The following is an 18186-nucleotide window of genomic DNA, read 5'->3' as shown; positions in this document are numbered from 1 at the left end:
TCTCCCCACAAAAAAAAAACTTTTCCTATGGCATTTCACCAAAGTAACTACTACTTCTATTCGTTTCCCTCCCAAAAGCTGCATTAAGAGCTAATCCCTTCTCTCCCAGAGTCCCAGCCCGGTCATGTGACTCTCGGAACCACGTGACCAACCAAGAACAATTATACGGCGTTAATTTTCCTGTGGATTTGCTTCTCGGATGAGGAAAAGAGCTCCACAGATAGGTCATACCCGAAATGAATAAACTTATCACGGTTCTCAACATAAATCAGGACCTTGCCGCCTGTTACCATAAAAGACGCACAAGCGACTCGCTTTACGCTACTTTACGACGCACGTAAAACGTAACCACGTGATTAACCACCTCGCGCTGGTGCTTACGTCTGTTTCCTGGAGCCCAGTACGTAACACAGTCGAGCCTCCTCGCGTGGGTACGCGCTCCCGTTTCGCGCCGTTCTTACGTCCTTCAGCGTGACGTGATTATCGGATCTGAGCGCAGTGTGAGTCCTGCTTCACAGTGTCCTCCATATCGCCGCCATCATGTCTTCAGGTAGGGAGCCGGCGCCCGGCCGAGTGCTGCGGACGCTCTACTACATAGGTGTCTTTGGGGCCTGGTGTTCGGGGTGTGAGGTGACGCAGCACTACATAGTAGCATGTAGTAGGAATGTAGTGTGCCTGCGGGGGTGTAGAGGCTGCGGCCCTCATGCTGCTTCTAAGATGTTTTCTCTAGCCTCCTATGACCGGCTTCATGCAGGGTGTACTCGTCATTACACCTCGCCATACATTCAGAGCTCCTGCCATGCAGACCAGCAGTGACCACACACAAACACATGCAAGGGCCTAGTTTACTGCTCGCCCTCTAAGACAGTTTCCCAACCAGGGTGCCTCCAGCTGTTGCGAAACTACAACTCCCAGCATGCCCGGACAGCCGTTGGCTGTCCGGGCATTCTGGGAGTTGTAGTTTTGCAACAGCTGGAGGCACCCTGGTTGGGAAATACTGCTCTAAGAAATGGAAGGTGCTGGATCTTTAAAGTAGGCCAACTGCCATGTGGAAAATGGCCATGAAACTGGTAACACTGCTGTAACCCCTGTAATGGGTCCATTAGGGTTTTATTTTGGGTGGGGGGGGTCCTTTAATGGCTGTTATTGGGACAAGTCACAACAGGCACTGCCAGGTCCCGACAGATCCCATTGATTATAATGGATCTGTTAGGGATTTTTTTTTTTTTGAGCCGATAACCTGTGAACTTTCAGGCGGATAACTTATAACGATATTCCGTGCATTATAATTCCCCCCCCCCCCAAATATCCTTGGTAAAATGAGGGTGCGTGTTCACCCTGATAAACTCTCTCTGGCCCCGTAGAAGCCGCTGCAGATCAATGATTTAAAGCGGGTGCTTTAAATCAACTGCAGCGGCTTTTGCGGGGCAAGAGACCACTGCCACCCCCTTCTCTCCCCTGCCTGTCCTGAGTCCAACCACCGCCGCTGCCCCATTGCCTCCCCCATCCCCGGATTTATAACTACCTGTTCCTGGGGTCCGCGCTACTTCTGGCTCCGGCAGCATCCTGAGCTGTCACTGTGCGCCGGGCCACTGATGGTGTCGCGTTGAGGATGTCACTCGTCATTGCGCTGTGCACAGCAACAGCGTAGGAGCCAGAAGTACCCTGGGAACAGGTAATTATAAAACTAAGGATGGGGGAGGCAATGGGGCAGCGGTGGTCTCTGACCAGAGGATAGGCAGGGGAAGAGAATTGGGCAGCGGTGGTGGTTGGACTCAGGACCCCAGGACAGGCAAGGGGAGAGAAGCGGGCGGCAGTGGCGGCGGTCTCTGGCCCCGCAAAAGCCGCTGCAGTTCATTGATTTAAAGCGCCCGCATTATCGGCAAGGTAATTGCAGATACTGATAACTTAGAAAATTGTGAATATCGGCCGATAATATCGGCCAAACCGATAATAGGTTGATCCCTAGTCTGTTTAGAGGAGTATAAATGGAGGAAGGCGGTGCATGCACTAATTTTTCTCCCACTATACTCCCGTCATTTTACTACGGCCGGGACATAACGGCAGTGTGAAAGTAGCCTTAGATTGATATTTGGGGACTGTTGGGTTGCCCTTCAACCACCATTCACATCCCTTGGGTGTGGGGAATCATGACATGCTGATCTTTGTGGTATCCAAAGTGTCTGTGTAGCACTCTGTCGTATGCTAGCCATTCTGAGGTTGGATGTGAAACAGGTTGCATAGCTAATAAGGTTGCAGAAACTGATCCAGAGGAAGGTAAAATACCCTTATGAAGCTGATGCCAATTGCCCCATAACAGGAAAATGCCTTTCTGACTCCAAATATGACAAACAGAATATCTGGATCAATGTTCTGTCCCTAATTTGATATCCATAACCTGTAATCTTTCTAGAAATTTATCCAGGCCCATTTTGGGATGTGGAAATCCTATTGCTCGACCCCTGGGACATACAGTTCCGGGCGCTGGGCAGGTGATGCTTTATTTTTAGGCCTTTAGCCCTGCTTCAGGCAAGCAGAGCTGGACATGAAAGCCCCCAGCAAGTAGGGTGGTACTCGGGGTGACTCAAGCCAGCTCCATACCCGGCGGCCCTCAGCTGATTTCAGTAGCTGGGGGCCGCCACTAATAGCCAGCTTGAGGCAATCGCTTCACCGGCTATTACCCCTTTAGATCGCCACTGACATTGGCATCTAAAGTGACATGTAAATGTTTCCTCGTGGTATGGTGGGGTGGATCGCGGGAAGACGATCCACTGTGGAGGTAGCCGGAGGGCTTACCTCTGCACCCCTGGTGTCCAGGCTTTCAATGGAGCGCAGAGTACACAGATCAATGGAGTACAATAGAACCTAATGATTCCTCCTAAAAGTCTCAAGGGGACTAATAGTGTCAACAAAAGTTTGATAACATTTTAAGACCCACATTAACACCTTCCTTATCAAAAGTTGAAATCACCCCCTTTACTAAATGTATACATAATACAAATAAACACATTTGGTATCACCGCCTGTGTAATTATCCAAACTTTTCTTTTTTTTATTTGCTTTGGAGCGTATGTTCTGAAAAATAAAAGGTGTCATTACAAAGTACAATCGGTCCTGCAAAAACCCACATATGGGTATGTACATGGCAAAATAAGAGTTATGGTTATTATAGGGCGAGGAGGAAAGAGTGCAAAAACAAAAATTGGCCCGGTCCTTAACCCCTTAAGGACCAAGCCCATTTTCACCTTAAGGACCAGAGTGGTTTTTGTACATCTGACCACTTTCACTTTAAACATTAACTCTGGGAAGCTTTTACTTTTCATTCTGATTCAGAGAGGGTTTATTTTTTCATGACATATTCTACTTTGTTAGTGGTAAATTTTCGTCGATACTTGCATAATTTTTTTGGTGAAAAATTCAAAAATTTGATGAGAAAATTGAAAAGTTTACATTTTTCTAACTTTGAAGCTCTCTGCTTGTAAGGAAAATAGACATTCCAATAAATTATATTTTGATTCACATATACAATATGTCTACTTTATGTTGGCATCATAAAGTTGAGATGTTTGTTTACTTTTTGAAGACACCAGAGGGCTTCAAAGTTCAGCAGCAATTTTCAAATTTTCCACAATTTTCAAAATCAGGATTTTTCAGGGACCAGTTCAGTTTTGAAGTGGATTTGAGGGGACTTCATATTAGAAATACCCCACAAATAACCCATTATAAAAACTGCACCCCTCAAAGTATTAAAAATTTAATTCAGAAAGTTCAACCCTTTAGGTGTTTCACAGGAATTAGCAGCAAAGTGAAGGAGAAAATTCAAAATCTAAATTTTGTTTGTTTGTTTTTTACACTGGCATGTTCTTTTAGACCCAGTTTTAGGAGAAAAATCCCCCCCCCCCAAAAAAAAAAATTTGTAACCCAATTTCTCTCGAGCAAGGAAATACCTAATATGCACATGTGAAGTGTTCGGCGGGCACAGTAGAAGGGAAGGAGCGACAATGGGATCTTGGGGAGTGAATTTTGCCTAAATGGTTTTTGGGGGGGCATGTCACATTCAGGAAGCCCCTATTGTGCCAGAACAGCAAAAAAACCACATGGCATACTATTTTTGAAACTACACCCCTCAAGGCACGTAACAAGGGGTCCAGTGAGCCTTAACACCCCACAGGTGTTTGATGACTTTACAGATGTGTAAATAAAAAATAAAAAACTTTCCAGGAAAGTGCAGTTTTCCCTCACATTTACCATTGGAAATACCCCATGTTAGGACGTAAAATGCTCTGTGGGCGAACTACAATGCTCAGAAGAGGAGTCACATTTGGCTTTAGGAAGGCAAAAAAAACCCACTATTTTGGAAATTACACCCCTCAAAGAATCTAACAAGTGATCCTTAACACCCCACAGGTGTTTTCTGACTTTTTGTTTAAAGTTTTGTTTAAACTTTTAGTAAAGTTTTTTTTACTAAAATGCTGGATTTTCCCCAGATTTTACATTTTTACAAGGAGACATAGGAGAAAATGCCCCCAAAATTTGTAACCCCATTTCTCCGGAGTATGGACATACCTTGTGTGGACATCAAGTGCTCTGCTGGCGCACTACAATGCTCAGAAGAGGAGGAGCGCCATTGAGCTTTTGGAGAGAGAATTTGTTTGGAATGGAAGTCAGGGGCCATGTGTGTTTTCAAAGCATAATGTACTGCATAGAAACGGAAGCCCCCAAAAGTCACTGCAAAGTAAAATTGGTGGCGCAAAAAATAAGCCATCATATGGATTTTTAGGTGCAAAATTGAGTTATGACCTTTAGGGTACGTTCCCACACGGCGTATTTTGCTGCGTATTTGCTGCGTATTTGGTGCCGCGTATTTTCCTACCCATTGACTTCAACAGAGAAAATAAAATACGCAGCAGCAAATACGCAGCAAATACGCCGTGTGGGAATGTACCCTAAAAAGGTGAGGAAAAAACGAAAGTGCAAAAAACGGGAAAACCTGTGGTCCTTAAGCGGTTAATAAGGGGTGCAGTGAGTGTTTACACCCCACTGGCATTTGACAGATCTCTGGAACAGTGGGCTGTGCAAATGAAAAATTAAATTTTAAATTTTCACGGACCACTGTTCCAAAAATCTGTCAGACACCTGTGGGGCGTAAATGCTCACTGTACCCCTTATTACATTACGTGAGTATTGTAGTTTCCAAAATGGGGTCACATGTGGGGGGTCCATTGTTCTGGCACTTTGGGGGCTATGTAAACACACATGGCCTTCAATTCAGGACAAATTTTGTCTCCAAAAGCCTTCTCTTCTGAGCATTGTAGTGCCCCAGCAGAACACTTTACATCCACATATGGGGTATGTTCTTACTCAGAAGAAATGGGGCTACAGATTTTGGGGGGGCTTTTTTTTTTCCTATTTTCCCTTGTGAAAATGTAAAATTTAGGGTAATACCAGCATTTTCGTGAGAATTTTTTTTCTTCTCATTTTCCCATGCAACTTTAACGAAAATTCGCCAAACACCTGTGGGGTATTAAAGGGGTTCTCCGGTGCTTAGACATCTTATCCCCTATCAAAAGGATAGGGGATAAGATGCCTGATCACGGGAGTCCCGCCGCTGGGGACCCCCGGGACCTAGCACGCGGCACCCCGTTTGTAATCAGTCCCAGGAGCGTGTTCACTCCGGGTCTGATTACGGACGACCACAAGGCCGGCGGCGTGTGACGTCATGCCGCCGGCGGCCTTGTGGTCATCCGTAATCAGACCCGGAGCGAACACGCTCCGGGGACTGGTTACAAACGGGGTGCTGCGGTATACCCCTTGTTACATTTCATGAGGGGTGTAGTTTCCAAAATGGTGTCACGTGGGTATTTTTGCGTTTGTCAGAACCGCTGTAAAATCAGCCACCCCTGTGCAAATCACCAATTTAGGCCTCAAATATACATGGTGCACTCACTCCTGAGCCTTATGTGCCTTCAGAGCATTTGATGCCCACATATGGGGTATTTCTGTACTTTTTTTTTATTTTTTTATTTTTTTCTTATTTTTTTTTTTTTCCTTTTACCTCTTGTGAAAATAAAAAGTATGGGGGCAAAACCAGCATGTTAGTGTGAACATTTTAATTTTTTTACACAGGCTGGTGTAGCCCCCAACTTTTCCTTTTCATAAGGGGTAAAAGGAGAAAAAGCCCCCCAAAATTTGTAGTGCAATTGCCCCAGAGTATGGAAATGCCCCATTTGTGGCCCTAAACTGTTGCCTTGAAATACGGCAGGGCTCCAAACTGAGAGAGCGCCATGTGCATTTGAGGACTAAATTAGGGATTGCATAGGGGTGGACATAGAGGTATTCTACGCCAATGATTCCCAAACAGGGTGCCTCCAGCTGTTGCTAGACTCCCAGCATCCCTGCACAGTCAGTGTCTGACCAGAAATGCTGGGAGTTGTTTTGCAACAGCTGGAGGCTCCACTTTGGAAACACTGCCAAGCGGTTGTGAGCTGGACGACTTTCCTTTACTGCCAAGCGATACGTTTTCATTTTTATTGGGGGGGGGGGGGGGGTATATTTGGTGTTTTACCCTTTATGTGGTAGTGTAGTGTTTTTCGGGTACATTCGCACGGGCGGGGGTTTATGGTGAGTGTCCCGCTAGGAGTTTGCGCTGCGGTGGAAAATTTGAAGCAGGAAATTCACTGTAAACCCGCCCGTGTGAATGTACCCTGTACACTCACATGGGGGGGGGTGCAAACCTCCAGCTGTTTTTTTTTTTTTTGTTAACTTAAGACCTTATTTACATACTATTTTGGTTGACATTTTGTGTACCATGACAAGTGGATTGTCATGAGGGACAAGTAGATTGTGCTCTGTTTTAGTCTCTTGGACAAGTAGTTTTTTATTTCGACACCCTTGAGCAGTGTCTGGTCTAGAAACCTTCTTTCCTCTAGCTGTAGAAAATGCCCCCTTTTTTTATACAGTACTGCCCCCTGATATACTTATACATAGTTATTAGATTCCCTCCTAGGCAATCTTTTATTTCTAAATTAAATACCTGTAATTCTGATCTTTTGGGGTACTGTAGTCCTCTCATTCCCTTTATCTGTTTTGCTTGTCTTTGAACCCTCTTCAGCACCACTATCTCTTGTACACTGGCAATAAATACTGTATACAGTATTCAGTGTGTGGTCTGATTAGTGTTTTTTTTACAGTGGTAGAATTATTTCCTTGTCGTGAGCATCTGTGTCCCCTTTTGTTGCACCACATGATTTTGTTTGCCTTGGCAGTAGCTGTCTGACACTGATTGCTACAGGTAAATTTACTGGTAAGGTCTCGTCCACATATGTCCAACACTGGTAATCTTTTCCCTCTGTTGTTTGCTAAATTGCTTTGGAGGGAAACTGTTGCTAGAACTGATCCCATTTATTTGAATGGGACAGTTCCCCTGTCCCCTGAGACCTTGGATGAAAGTGAACGCATCTTTCTGTGTTCCCCCCCCCCCCCCGTCTAACGTTCAGAAACAATGGATGCCAGATGCTACACAACTGATGCATGTTGTCATCAGTTGGTGTCAAGACTTAGGCTGGATTCACATGTTCCGCATAGGTGAACTCAGCCTAACTAAAACTCCAAAGTCCTCTCCCATGTCAGTCGTCCCCAGTGCTTTCCCATTGAGTACATATTTCCAGCCTGGATTTTTCTTCCCCATGTGCATAACCTTACATTTATCAGTGTTGAATCTCATTTGCCCCTTACTAACCATAGCCTCCAACATATCCAGATCCATTTGTAACAGTGCACTGTCAACACTGTCAACCCCTTAGTTTTATATTTTTGCTGTTCTGGCACCATAGGGGCTTCCTAAATGCGACATTTCAGCAAAATTTGCTTTCCAAAAGCCAAATGTGACTCCTTCTCTTCTGAGCATTGCAGTGCGCCCGCAGTGCACTTTACGTCCACACATGGGTTATTTCAATACTCGGAAGAGATGGGGTTACAAATTTTGGGTGCCATTTTCTCCTATAAACCCTTGCAAAAATGTTAAATTTGGGGGGAAACCAGCATTTTAGTGAAAAAAAATTATTTTTTCATTTACACATCCGACTTTAACGAAAAGTCGTCAAACACCTGTGGGGTGTTACGTTCCTTGAGGGGTGTAGTTTCCAAAATAGTATGCTTTTTATTTATTTTTTTATATATTTTTTATTTTTATTATTTTTTTTCCGCTGTTCTGGCACCATATGGGCTTCCTAAATGAGACATGCCCCCCAAAAAACCATTTCGGAAAAACTTACTCTCCAAAATCCCATTGTCGCTCCTTCCCTTCTGAGCCTTGTAGTGCACCCACAGTGCACTTGAAATCCACCTATGAGGTATTTACTTACTCGAGAGAAATTGGGTTACACATTTTGGGGGCCTTTTCTCCTTTTACCCCTTGTATTTCAAAAACTGGGTCTACAAGAACAGGAGTGTAAAAAAAAAATTAAGACTTCTTCATTTTGCTGCTATTCCTGTGAAACACCTAAAGGGTTAACACACACTGAATGTCATTTTGGATACTTTGGGGGGTGCAGTTTTTATAATGGGGTAATTTATGGGGTATTTCTAATATAAAGACACCTCAAATCCAATTCAATACAGAACTGGTCCCTGAATAATTCCAATTTAGAAAATTTTGTGAAAAATTGGAAAATTGCTGCTGAACTTTGAAGCCCTCTGGTGTCTTCCAAAAGTAACAACACGTCAATTTTATGATGCAAACATAAAGTGGACATATTGTATATGAATCAATATATAATTTATTTGGTATGTCTATTTTCCTTACAAACAGAGAGCTTCAAAGTTAGAAAAATGCTAAATTTTCAAAATTTTGCAAGTAACGACGAAAATTTACCAGTGTTAAAGTAGAATATGTCACGAAAAAACAATCTCGGAATCAGAAAAATCGGTAACAGCGTACCAGATTTATTAATGCATAAAGTGATAGTGGTCAGAATTGCAAAAAAGGGCTGCATCCTTGGGGTACATTCACGGATTTTCGCAGTGTATTTAGCTGCGGATCCGCTGGTGAAGGCCCCGCTCTATGCTGGCTTTACATGTGCCTGCTCGTAGCGGCAAAACGCCGCTACCAGCAGACACCCTGCGATGTGCGAGTCGCGGTATACACACACATCGCGGGAGCTCTCTGCCTAGCTCAGAGCAAGGAGAGCGGCCGCGATGTGAGAGAATGCCGCGCACGTCGCTGCAGTGTGTCCGCTCGTAGCGGCGTATTGCCACTACGAGAAGGCACCTGTAAAGCCAGCGTAGAGCGGGGCCTTCACCAGTGAATCTGCAGCATAAAATACGCTGAAAATCCGCACGTGTGAATGTACCCTAAAGGTGAAAAAGGGTTCAGTCCCTAAGGGGTTAAGCTGCAGCGTGGTGATTAATCCTTTTCTATGTTCCAGAAATTCTGGAACATATTGGGAGACTGTGGCACCATATTGTTGGAGTGGGATTCTGCTCAAGAAATGTGTAGTGTGAATAGTCTCATAAAGCTCTTGTATGTTAACTAGTTGTTACCCAATGTAAATATTTGAAGTATTTTCTTAAGTGTTAATAATGTATTCTGGTGGTGTAAAACATCTGTAGGAACTTGATTTCTCTCCTGTTTTTAGATCCTGGCAGTTACGGAGGACAAAGTCACCAAAGGTATTTCTCTTTATATAGCAGCTTATTTGCTGGAATGGTTTGCTCCTTTAATAGCAAACACTTTGCTAAGTTGTAGCTTATTTCTGTTGAGCATTAACAACAAATAAATACAACCTTGCTTACATGTTTGGTTTGTTTGAAGGATTTGAGAAAAAAAAAACTTGTCATAGCGACTAGAGATGAGCGAACTTACAGTAAATTCGATTCGTCACGAACTTCTCAGCTCGGCAGTTGATTACTTATCCTGCATAAATTAGTTCAGCTTTCAGGCGCTCCGGTGGGCTGGAAAAAGTGGATACAGTCCTAGGAAAGAGTCTTCTAGGACTGTATCCACCTTTTCCAGCCCACGGGAGCACCTGAAAGCTGAACTAATGTATGCAGGATAAGACATCAACTGCCGAGCCGAGAAGTTTGTGACAAATCAAATTTACTGTAAGTTCGCTCATCTCTAATAGTGACAAGGGACTGAGATGTGCTCCATAGACTTACATTGGAAATGTCTTGATCACGTGAGAACATTCTCAGAGTGGACTTTGCCCTGCTTGTTCTACTGATCAGGGGAGCTCTGATCTTAGACCCACATGAAAAAAGATTTCCCAAATAACAATGCATATTTAAGCAATATTATTCTGTTCAAAAATTGTATTGCAGTGGGCAGCTTCATGCCTTTTTTAAAGAGGTAGTTGTCACCAGAAGGCTCATGCATACAGTAGTATACTGTAGTCTATAGTACGGCATTGCCGTTTAAAAACCCTGTATGCACTTTTCACTCCTTTTTTTTATTTATTTTTTTTTTGTTGGAACTTCTGTCTATAGAAGTGAACAGAAGAATACCACAATGATGATTTGCCTGTTATAAGGAGTTTAACTGAGCAATTTAAAATGTTATCGTTACACATGTGCTTATAAAGGAAGGTATCTGCATTTGTAAACTAATAACAATGCAAAATCGCAGGGAACTTGTCAATTTTTTTATATTTTTTTGCAGCTATCCTCCATATGGAAATACAGGGGGTCAGAGTGCTGGACAAACATCACAGGTAGGTGGACATAGTGTAACTTATAAAAGTAAGGCAAGGTTCACACTGCTCTAATGCAGTGCGTCCGACTCATTTCAGTGATCCTCAATGTAGTCAGCTAGTGACTATATTGGGCCACTTCAAGCTTATATAGGTTTAAAGGAGATATCCAGTGGTGAAAAAGGTATCTCCTATCCTAAGGATAGGGGATAAGTTTCAAATTGCAGGGGGTCCGACCGCTGGGGCCCCCCGCGATCTCTCTGTATGGGGCCCCGACAGCCCACGGGAATGGGGGCATGTTGATTACTGCATGAATCGTACAGAGATCGCGGAGGGCCTCAGCGGTCGGACCCCCCGCAATCTGAAACTTATCCTCTATTCTTAGGTTAGGAGATAAGTTTTTCACAACTGGACTACCCCTTTAATTTGCTGAACTCAATAATGCAGCAGGCCATGCTATTTAGTCCAGTCAGTTTAATGTATGAGTAGAAAGTGGTCCAAACATAAGTTGGTTATGTTCGACCATTTAAGTGAATATGGCTGATGCAGTGTCACAGTATACATTGCTATACCTGTTTTTTTGGAATCTGATGTATATCTGTGACACACAGGTCATACCATCCAGACTGTAAACTGTCCTTGGGCTTGCCTGTAATAAAATCTGAAATAACATGTTGTATTCATGTTTTTTGCTTTGGGCATTTTAGGTAAATAAGAAATCTGTAGTGGGTTTGGACTCTTTCTCCTTGAAATGTGAAACCTTAAGACATGACATTTATGATCTTCTGTTAACTGAATTGCACAGCCATGCTTTAAAACTTGTGATGCCATTATCTTGTCTTTCTGATTTTAAGTTTATTTCTTCACTCAGGACTATTCTGCATATGGACAAGCACCAGATTCATCATACGGTCAAAGCTATGGAGCTTACAATCCTGGCTATGGGCAGAGTCAGCAAGGTGCTGTTTCTTTGTTTATTTTCTTCCCCCTTTATGGTTAAAGGGGGTACTCTTCCCCTGGACATCTTATCCCCTATCCTAAGGAAAGGGGATAAGAGGTGTGACCCCAGGGGGTCAGCCCGTTGTAACACTAATGATCTCTGGGTGGCACCCCGGTGTTCTGAACATGTTTGTTTAGAACGCTGGGTTCGGGCAGACGTGGTCGTGACATCATGCCCACTCCATTCATGGAGGGGGCGTGGAGTGACGTCACAGCCGCCCGAACAGTATTTTGAACAAAAATGTTCGGTATGCTGCTCATGGCTGGAACATCGGCCGGACCGCCCCCCACAATCATGCATTTTATCCCTTATCCTTTGGATAGGGGGTAAGATGTCCAGGGGTGAAGTACCCCTTTAACTGCTGTTTCAGTTTTTATTCTGTTACATTAAATGGATTTAATGAGTACTACAGTTTTACAGTGAGAGAAATGGAGACCATGTTTTTTTAAGATGACATTTTTACTTAATATATCATTTATATATAATAAAAAGCTAATTGAAAAGAAACTGATCGGCTGTTCACCTGCACTAAACTTAACCCCTTAAGGACATAGCGTTTTTCCGTTCTTGCACTTTCGTTTTTTCCTCCTTTTTGAAAAATCATAACCCTTCAAATTTTGCACCTAAAAATCCATATGATGGTTTATTTCTTGCACCACCAATTCTACTTTGCAGTGACATTAGTCATTTTACCCAAAAATCTACGGCGAAACAAAAAAATAATTGAGAAAATTGAAGAAAATGCCATTTTGGGGGCTTCTGTTTCTACGCAGTACATTTTTCGGTAAAAATTACACCTTACATTTATTCTGTAGGTCCATACGATTAAAATGATATCCTACTTATATAGGTTTGATTTTGTCATACTTCTGGAAAATATCATCACTACATGCAGGAAAATGAATACGTTTAATTGTCGTCTTCTGACCCCTATAACTTTTTTTTATATTTTTCCGCATATGGGAGGTATGAGGGCTCATTTTTTGCATCCTGATCTGACGTTATTGGTACCATTTTTGTTCGCTTTAAAAAATTTATGGTATAAAATGTGACTAAAAATACGCTATTTTGGACTTTGGAGTATTTTCAGTTTTCTTTTAAAAATGGGAAAAGGGGGGGGGGGGTTTAAATCATAACTTTTTTTTTTTCCACTTTTTTTCTTGCAATGTTATAGCCCCCATAGGGGACTATAACATGCATTATACAGATTGCAGGCACTGATCAATTCATTGCCATAGCATTAATCAGTGTTATCGCCGCTTGACTGCTCCTTCCTGGATCTCAGGCATGGAGCAGTCATTCGGCAATTGGAAGCGGAGGAGGCAGGTAAGGGACCCTCCTTGTGCATCGTGACACTGCGGTTGGTGGTCCTAATCAGCCAGACTGAGCTGCTGGGAAGCTTTCACTTTAGAAGTGGCAGTCAACTTTGATCGCCTTGTCTAAAGAGTTAATGCTGGACATCTGCCTGAACTGCATTAGCCACAGCTCCTGGCTGCTGATAGCAGCCGAGAACATGCGGGTATGATGCGAGCTCATCTCCTGAGCTCGCTTCATAACTCGGCCATGCCGCAGCACCTTTTATGAACAGCGTTTTGTGGCAAGGGGTTAAACCCAAAGTAAAAAGCTCCCGAAAGGGATAAGACCAGTTTTCTTACTTTCTCTTTTGCTCCCGTACTCGCTGGTCCTGTCAGGAAAGTGTTTTTCAGTTGACACTGGTGTTTTGTTCGTCTGATGTTTACCTTTTCCCATCCCAGGGATTGGGGACATTCCATTGTCTCCTTTGTCCCACAATGAAATAACCAAGGATTTTTGTACTCTATAAAAATGTCAGACTGACTTCTACTGCTTTGGTACAAATGGATTATCACGGAGCCAATTGGCGAGGATACCCTGCTCAGTAGTCACTTCCTTTTTCACTTGTTGGTTGGGCCTCCTAGTGGCAGTAACCTATACCCATGGTCTCATTGGTCTCACAGTTAATACTACCAGTAAGAGATCTTTACAACAAGTACAAAAATCCTATTTTTGACCCTATATGGTCAAAGTTGGAAGTGTACTTATCAACATTTTTCTGTTCAAGTTACTTTGTTCCAAACTGTTATAAATGGTAGACACTGTTTTTCTGTATCTGTAACACCATAAAATCACTTGATACATTAAATGGTGTGCAGGGGCAAGTGAATTACCTCTCCAATCCACTTTGACATTATCTTTGACTATCCTGTAGAAGTCTGGCTTTTGTATGCTCAACAGAATTTACCACCTCAACTGCACAGAGAACTTAAATAACACTAACTACAATGTATACATTTTGTTTTCCTTTAGGCTATAGCCAGCCATCTCATACACCTTATGAGAGTCAGCAATCTTACGGTAGTTATGGACAGACTTCTGCATCCCAAATAGCAGGGTAAGATTTTAAATCAATTGAAATGCTTTGTATGGCACAATTAGGGAGACTTAAACAAAAGGACCTTACAAGTTTGGCGCTGTGTGTGTTCACAAAGTAATTTTTGTACAGGGGTTGTAGGGAACGTAAGAGTCTTCACATACAGCATATTTGTTGCAGTGAACTGCATTTGACCCATTCATCTGAATAGGTTTGCAAAAATGCATACACCTGCAGCAAGATTAATCATTTAGATGTATGGAAAGTATTTTTCAGTTTAATTTCTGCAATTAGTATGCCACTGAGCCTTTCCAGACAAGTCAAAATCTTCAATCGCACCAGGTCTCGGTCCTAATTACTGCCATCGTTATTTACAGCTGGGTAAAGCGTGAGGAAGTGCACTTCACTCCCTAGCAGTCTGTATGTGGATACAGAACGTGTGTTTTTTTGTGGGGGGGATTTTGCATTTGGAGAGACCCTTGGTCGGGCCTCAGGCAGGCTGAGTACCCACATTCATCCATGGACTATGGGAGAGAGTTATTAAAACCTGTCCAGAGGAAAAGTTACTGAGTTGCCCATAGCAACCAATCAGATCACTGCTTTCAATTTTCAGAGTCCTTTTCAGAAATGAAAGAAGCAATCTGATGTTTGCTATGGGCAACATTTCCTCTAGACAGGTTTGGATAAATCTCCCCCCATATGTCTAACGCAATGCTGCTCGATCCATTTTTTTTCTGGAGATATGGTTCTCCCAGATATAGCATCCTGCTGCTCTGACATTGTCTGCCAACCTTTTAATTCCTCTGAAATAATTACCACTAAATTACATTCCTCAGATACTGAGGTTAGGACTGGATCAAATATTGTATATTCTGCCCTTGGACTTTTGTGCTCAAGATGCATTATCTTGCACTTTTCCACATAAAATGTTAGTTTCCTGTGTGCTACATTATAGTCTATGGAGTGCACCAGCTGGATCGGGTGGCCAGCCAGAGAGTGAAGCGCGCTCACACTGACCGATCTTAACATGTTGCACAAACATGTCAAATGTTAAGTTAGTTCTAATGACTGTAACACTTTAATATATCCAAGATATATTTTAACCTCTTGGGGACGCAGGGTGTATGCATACTCCCCCTGCATCCCCGATCCTTACGCCCTGAGTATTTCCGGTCCCTGCTGTTGCCGGAAAATACTCAGGACAAGCAGTTTCACTAAAATGCTGGTGTTACCCTAAATTTTTTATTTTCACAAGGAAAAATAGGAAATAAGCCCCCCTAAATGTATATCACCATTTCTTCAGTTTCTCCTATTTAACCCTTGTAACATTTTTGGGGAAAAAAATGCATTTTAGTGAAAAAAAAATTTCTATCTACACATCCGACTTTAACGAAAAGTCGTCAACCACCTGTGGGGTGTTAAAGGGGTTGTGTGCTGCCCTGCAGTTCGGAGCTCTGCTCACAGCATCCGGAAGTTCATTACTCCGAACGCTGTGTGCGGGCTTCCGTGTTCGCAGCCGCCGGGCGTGACGTCACGCCCGGCCCCTCAAGGAAAGTCTATGGGAATGGGGCGCGGCCCCTTCCCATAGACTTTTGTAGAGGGGGCGGGCGTGACGTCACGAAGGGGCCGGGCGTGACGCCACGAACACGGAAGCCCGCACACAGCGTTCGGAGTAATGAACTTCCGGATGCTGTGAGCAGAGCTCCGAGCTGCAGGGCAGCACACAACCCCTTTTAAGGCTCACTGTACCCCTTGTTACGTGCCTTGAGCGTTTACAAAGCCCCCATGGTGTTCTGGCACCATAGGAGCTTCCTAAATGTGACATGTCCCCCAAAAACCATTTCAGCAAAATTTGCTTTCCAAAAATCGATTGCAACTTCCTCTCTGACGAGCATTGTAGTGCGCCAGCAGAGCACTTGATGTCCTCATTTATGGGGTATTTCTCACAGAAAGGCCCCTCAAATCTACTTTAAACTTAATTGGTCCCTGAAAAATTCAGATTTTGAATTTTTCGTGAAAATTGCTGCTATACTTTTGAAGCCCTCAAAAGTAAAAATGTCAACTTTATGATGCAAACATAAAGAAGATATATTGTATTTGTGAATCAATATATAATTTGTTTGGAATATCCATTTTCCTTACAAGCAGAGTTTCAAAGTTAGAAAAATGCTAAATGTTCATAAAATTTGGGGATTTTTCACCAAGAAAGGATTCAAGTAATGACAAAAAATTACCAGTATGTTAAAGTAGTTTTTTCGTGACCTATTCTATCTCCAATCAAAATAAGAGAAAAGCATTTGAGTTATTAAAGGAGATGTCTGGTGCGGACTTTTGCCATTCCATCCTGCCTGTGCTCAAAAAAAGAGAGAAAACAATCTTTCACTTACCTTCCTACGTTCCCCCCCCTGAGCTCCGCAACAGTTGCTCGGTTGTGTGGGCTGTCTGCTTTCTACTTCCCTTAGCCCGGTACGTCACACGGCGCTTCAGCCTATCCCTGGCGAGGTCCCGCCTCGGCCGGTGATGGGCTGAAGCGCCATATGACATCCCGGGCTAAGGGAAGTAGAAAGCAGACAGCCCACACAACCGAGCAACTGTTGCGGAAGGGAAGTGAGTTTTTTATTTTTTTATTTTTACATTTTTTTTTTTTTTTAAGCACGGGCAGGATGGAATGGGAAAAGTCTGCTCTGGACATCTCCTTTTAATGCATAATGTGAGAATGGTCAGAATTGCAAAAATGGACTGAGTCTGTAAGGGGTTAACCTCCTGAAAGACTTGCATGTAAAATGTGTAGTGATAAAAAGTGATTCTGGGAAACAAGTGGAAGAGTAAGCGATAACAAACTTCATACCCTGGCTTTTACTGTAGTAGTCCTACTTGCATGAGTTTAATATTGTCCATTTCTTAATACAGTGGCAGAGGTTCATCCCAAGAAAACCAGCCTGGTGACAGCAGACCATCTTATCAGCAGCCTCCAGATTCCTATGATCAGCAAGACTATGGGCAAAAGCCAAAGTCGGGCTATGGGCAACAACCAAATCAAGGATCCTATGAGTCATCGGGATATGGTGGACAGAATCAGCCCTACTCCTCTCGTAAAGAGGGTTTTAGCCAATCCTCTCAAGGTTATTTACAGTTATTACTCATTCAGATAAGCAAAAAAAGTGTTCTTCCCATTAAAGTAATGGCTAGCATATGCCATCACTGTGATCAGTGGAGGAACAACATCTGGGGCTTCCACCACTTTAAAGGAAAGATTGGGCTACAGTGTTGTAGTTCTGGTTCTCCTGTTCTCTGCACAGCTGGGTGGATGTTGACCACTGTACAAGGGGAAAAAATGGTGCTCTCCCAGGTGTTTTCTTCAATATAAATATATTATATAAAATTTATAAATTTTATTTTTCTATATACAGATGACAGTCGGGATTACGGCAGGTATGGTGGAGAACGAGGATTTAGTGGGTCCCAAAGTCTCGGTGGTGGCAGAGGCCGTGGTGGCTTTGACTCGGATAGAAATGCTGGGATGAGGTTAGTAATCTATTTTCATTTTTTTATTGTAATTTACTTTGCTGCCAGGACGGGTGGTCCCCAGTGGCTTTTTGTAAATCCACCAGCCTTGATTGCTAGATCTCTCCCTTTAGGTATAGTATGAGCTCTAGTAAAGGCTGGTGGAACATGCAGAAACCATGGGGGACCACCAGGATGACTCCTGGCTCTGGTAGCAGGAAAGTGATGACAGGTTTAATGCTTTATAACCGAAATGTTTATGTTGATGCCATGTTAAACTCTAAATATTTTTCTATATATCTCCTACCCTCAAAATAAATCTTCCATCTCAGATTGCTTTGATGCGAACACACAGCACCCCCCACTGATGAATTGATTGCCCAAGCATTCAGTAAACTGAAGCAGAAGCAAAAAGGCTCTGATCGTTCTGTGGTGGCCGTGCCGAGTTACAGCAGCTTAGCTTCCATGAAGTTAATGGGAGGTGAGCTGCAGCACCTCAGCACGGCCACTACTCAAAATGTATCCATTCACTGTATATGCCAGGGCTTAGACTAACAGCTGATCAGTTGGTTTGCTGAATTTTTATATCCCACTGGTCTGATATT

General features: G+C 43.1%; 1 protein-coding gene across 2 annotated transcripts in view; it reads left to right on the top strand.

Annotated features, from left to right (window-relative positions):
* The first annotated feature begins 363 nt into the window (after window positions 1-363).
* The window catches only part of LOC130355910 (TATA-binding protein-associated factor 2N-like), a 40739-nt gene continuing 22916 nt past the window's right edge, over window positions 364-18186 (top strand). The window contains exons 1-7 of one of the 2 annotated variants that reach the window (XM_056556748.1): window positions 364-550; window positions 9636-9669; window positions 10658-10709; window positions 11560-11647; window positions 14014-14098; window positions 16988-17199; window positions 17488-17602. In XM_056556748.1, coding sequence (XP_056412723.1) covers window positions 541-550; window positions 9636-9669; window positions 10658-10709; window positions 11560-11647; window positions 14014-14098; window positions 16988-17199; window positions 17488-17602 — 596 coding nt within the window. In that variant the 5' untranslated portion in view covers window positions 364-540. The remainder of the gene's footprint in view (window positions 551-9635; window positions 9670-10657; window positions 10710-11559; window positions 11648-14013; window positions 14099-16987; window positions 17200-17487; window positions 17603-18186) is intronic. The other variant, XM_056556747.1, reaches the window with a different exon arrangement.

This window comes from Hyla sarda, chromosome 2 (genome assembly GCF_029499605.1).
Source record: "Hyla sarda isolate aHylSar1 chromosome 2, aHylSar1.hap1, whole genome shotgun sequence".
Lineage (NCBI taxonomy): Eukaryota > Metazoa > Chordata > Amphibia > Anura > Hylidae > Hyla > Hyla sarda.
Note: the sequence above shows the minus strand (reverse complement) of the source record. Positions and strands in the feature narration are given on the sequence as shown.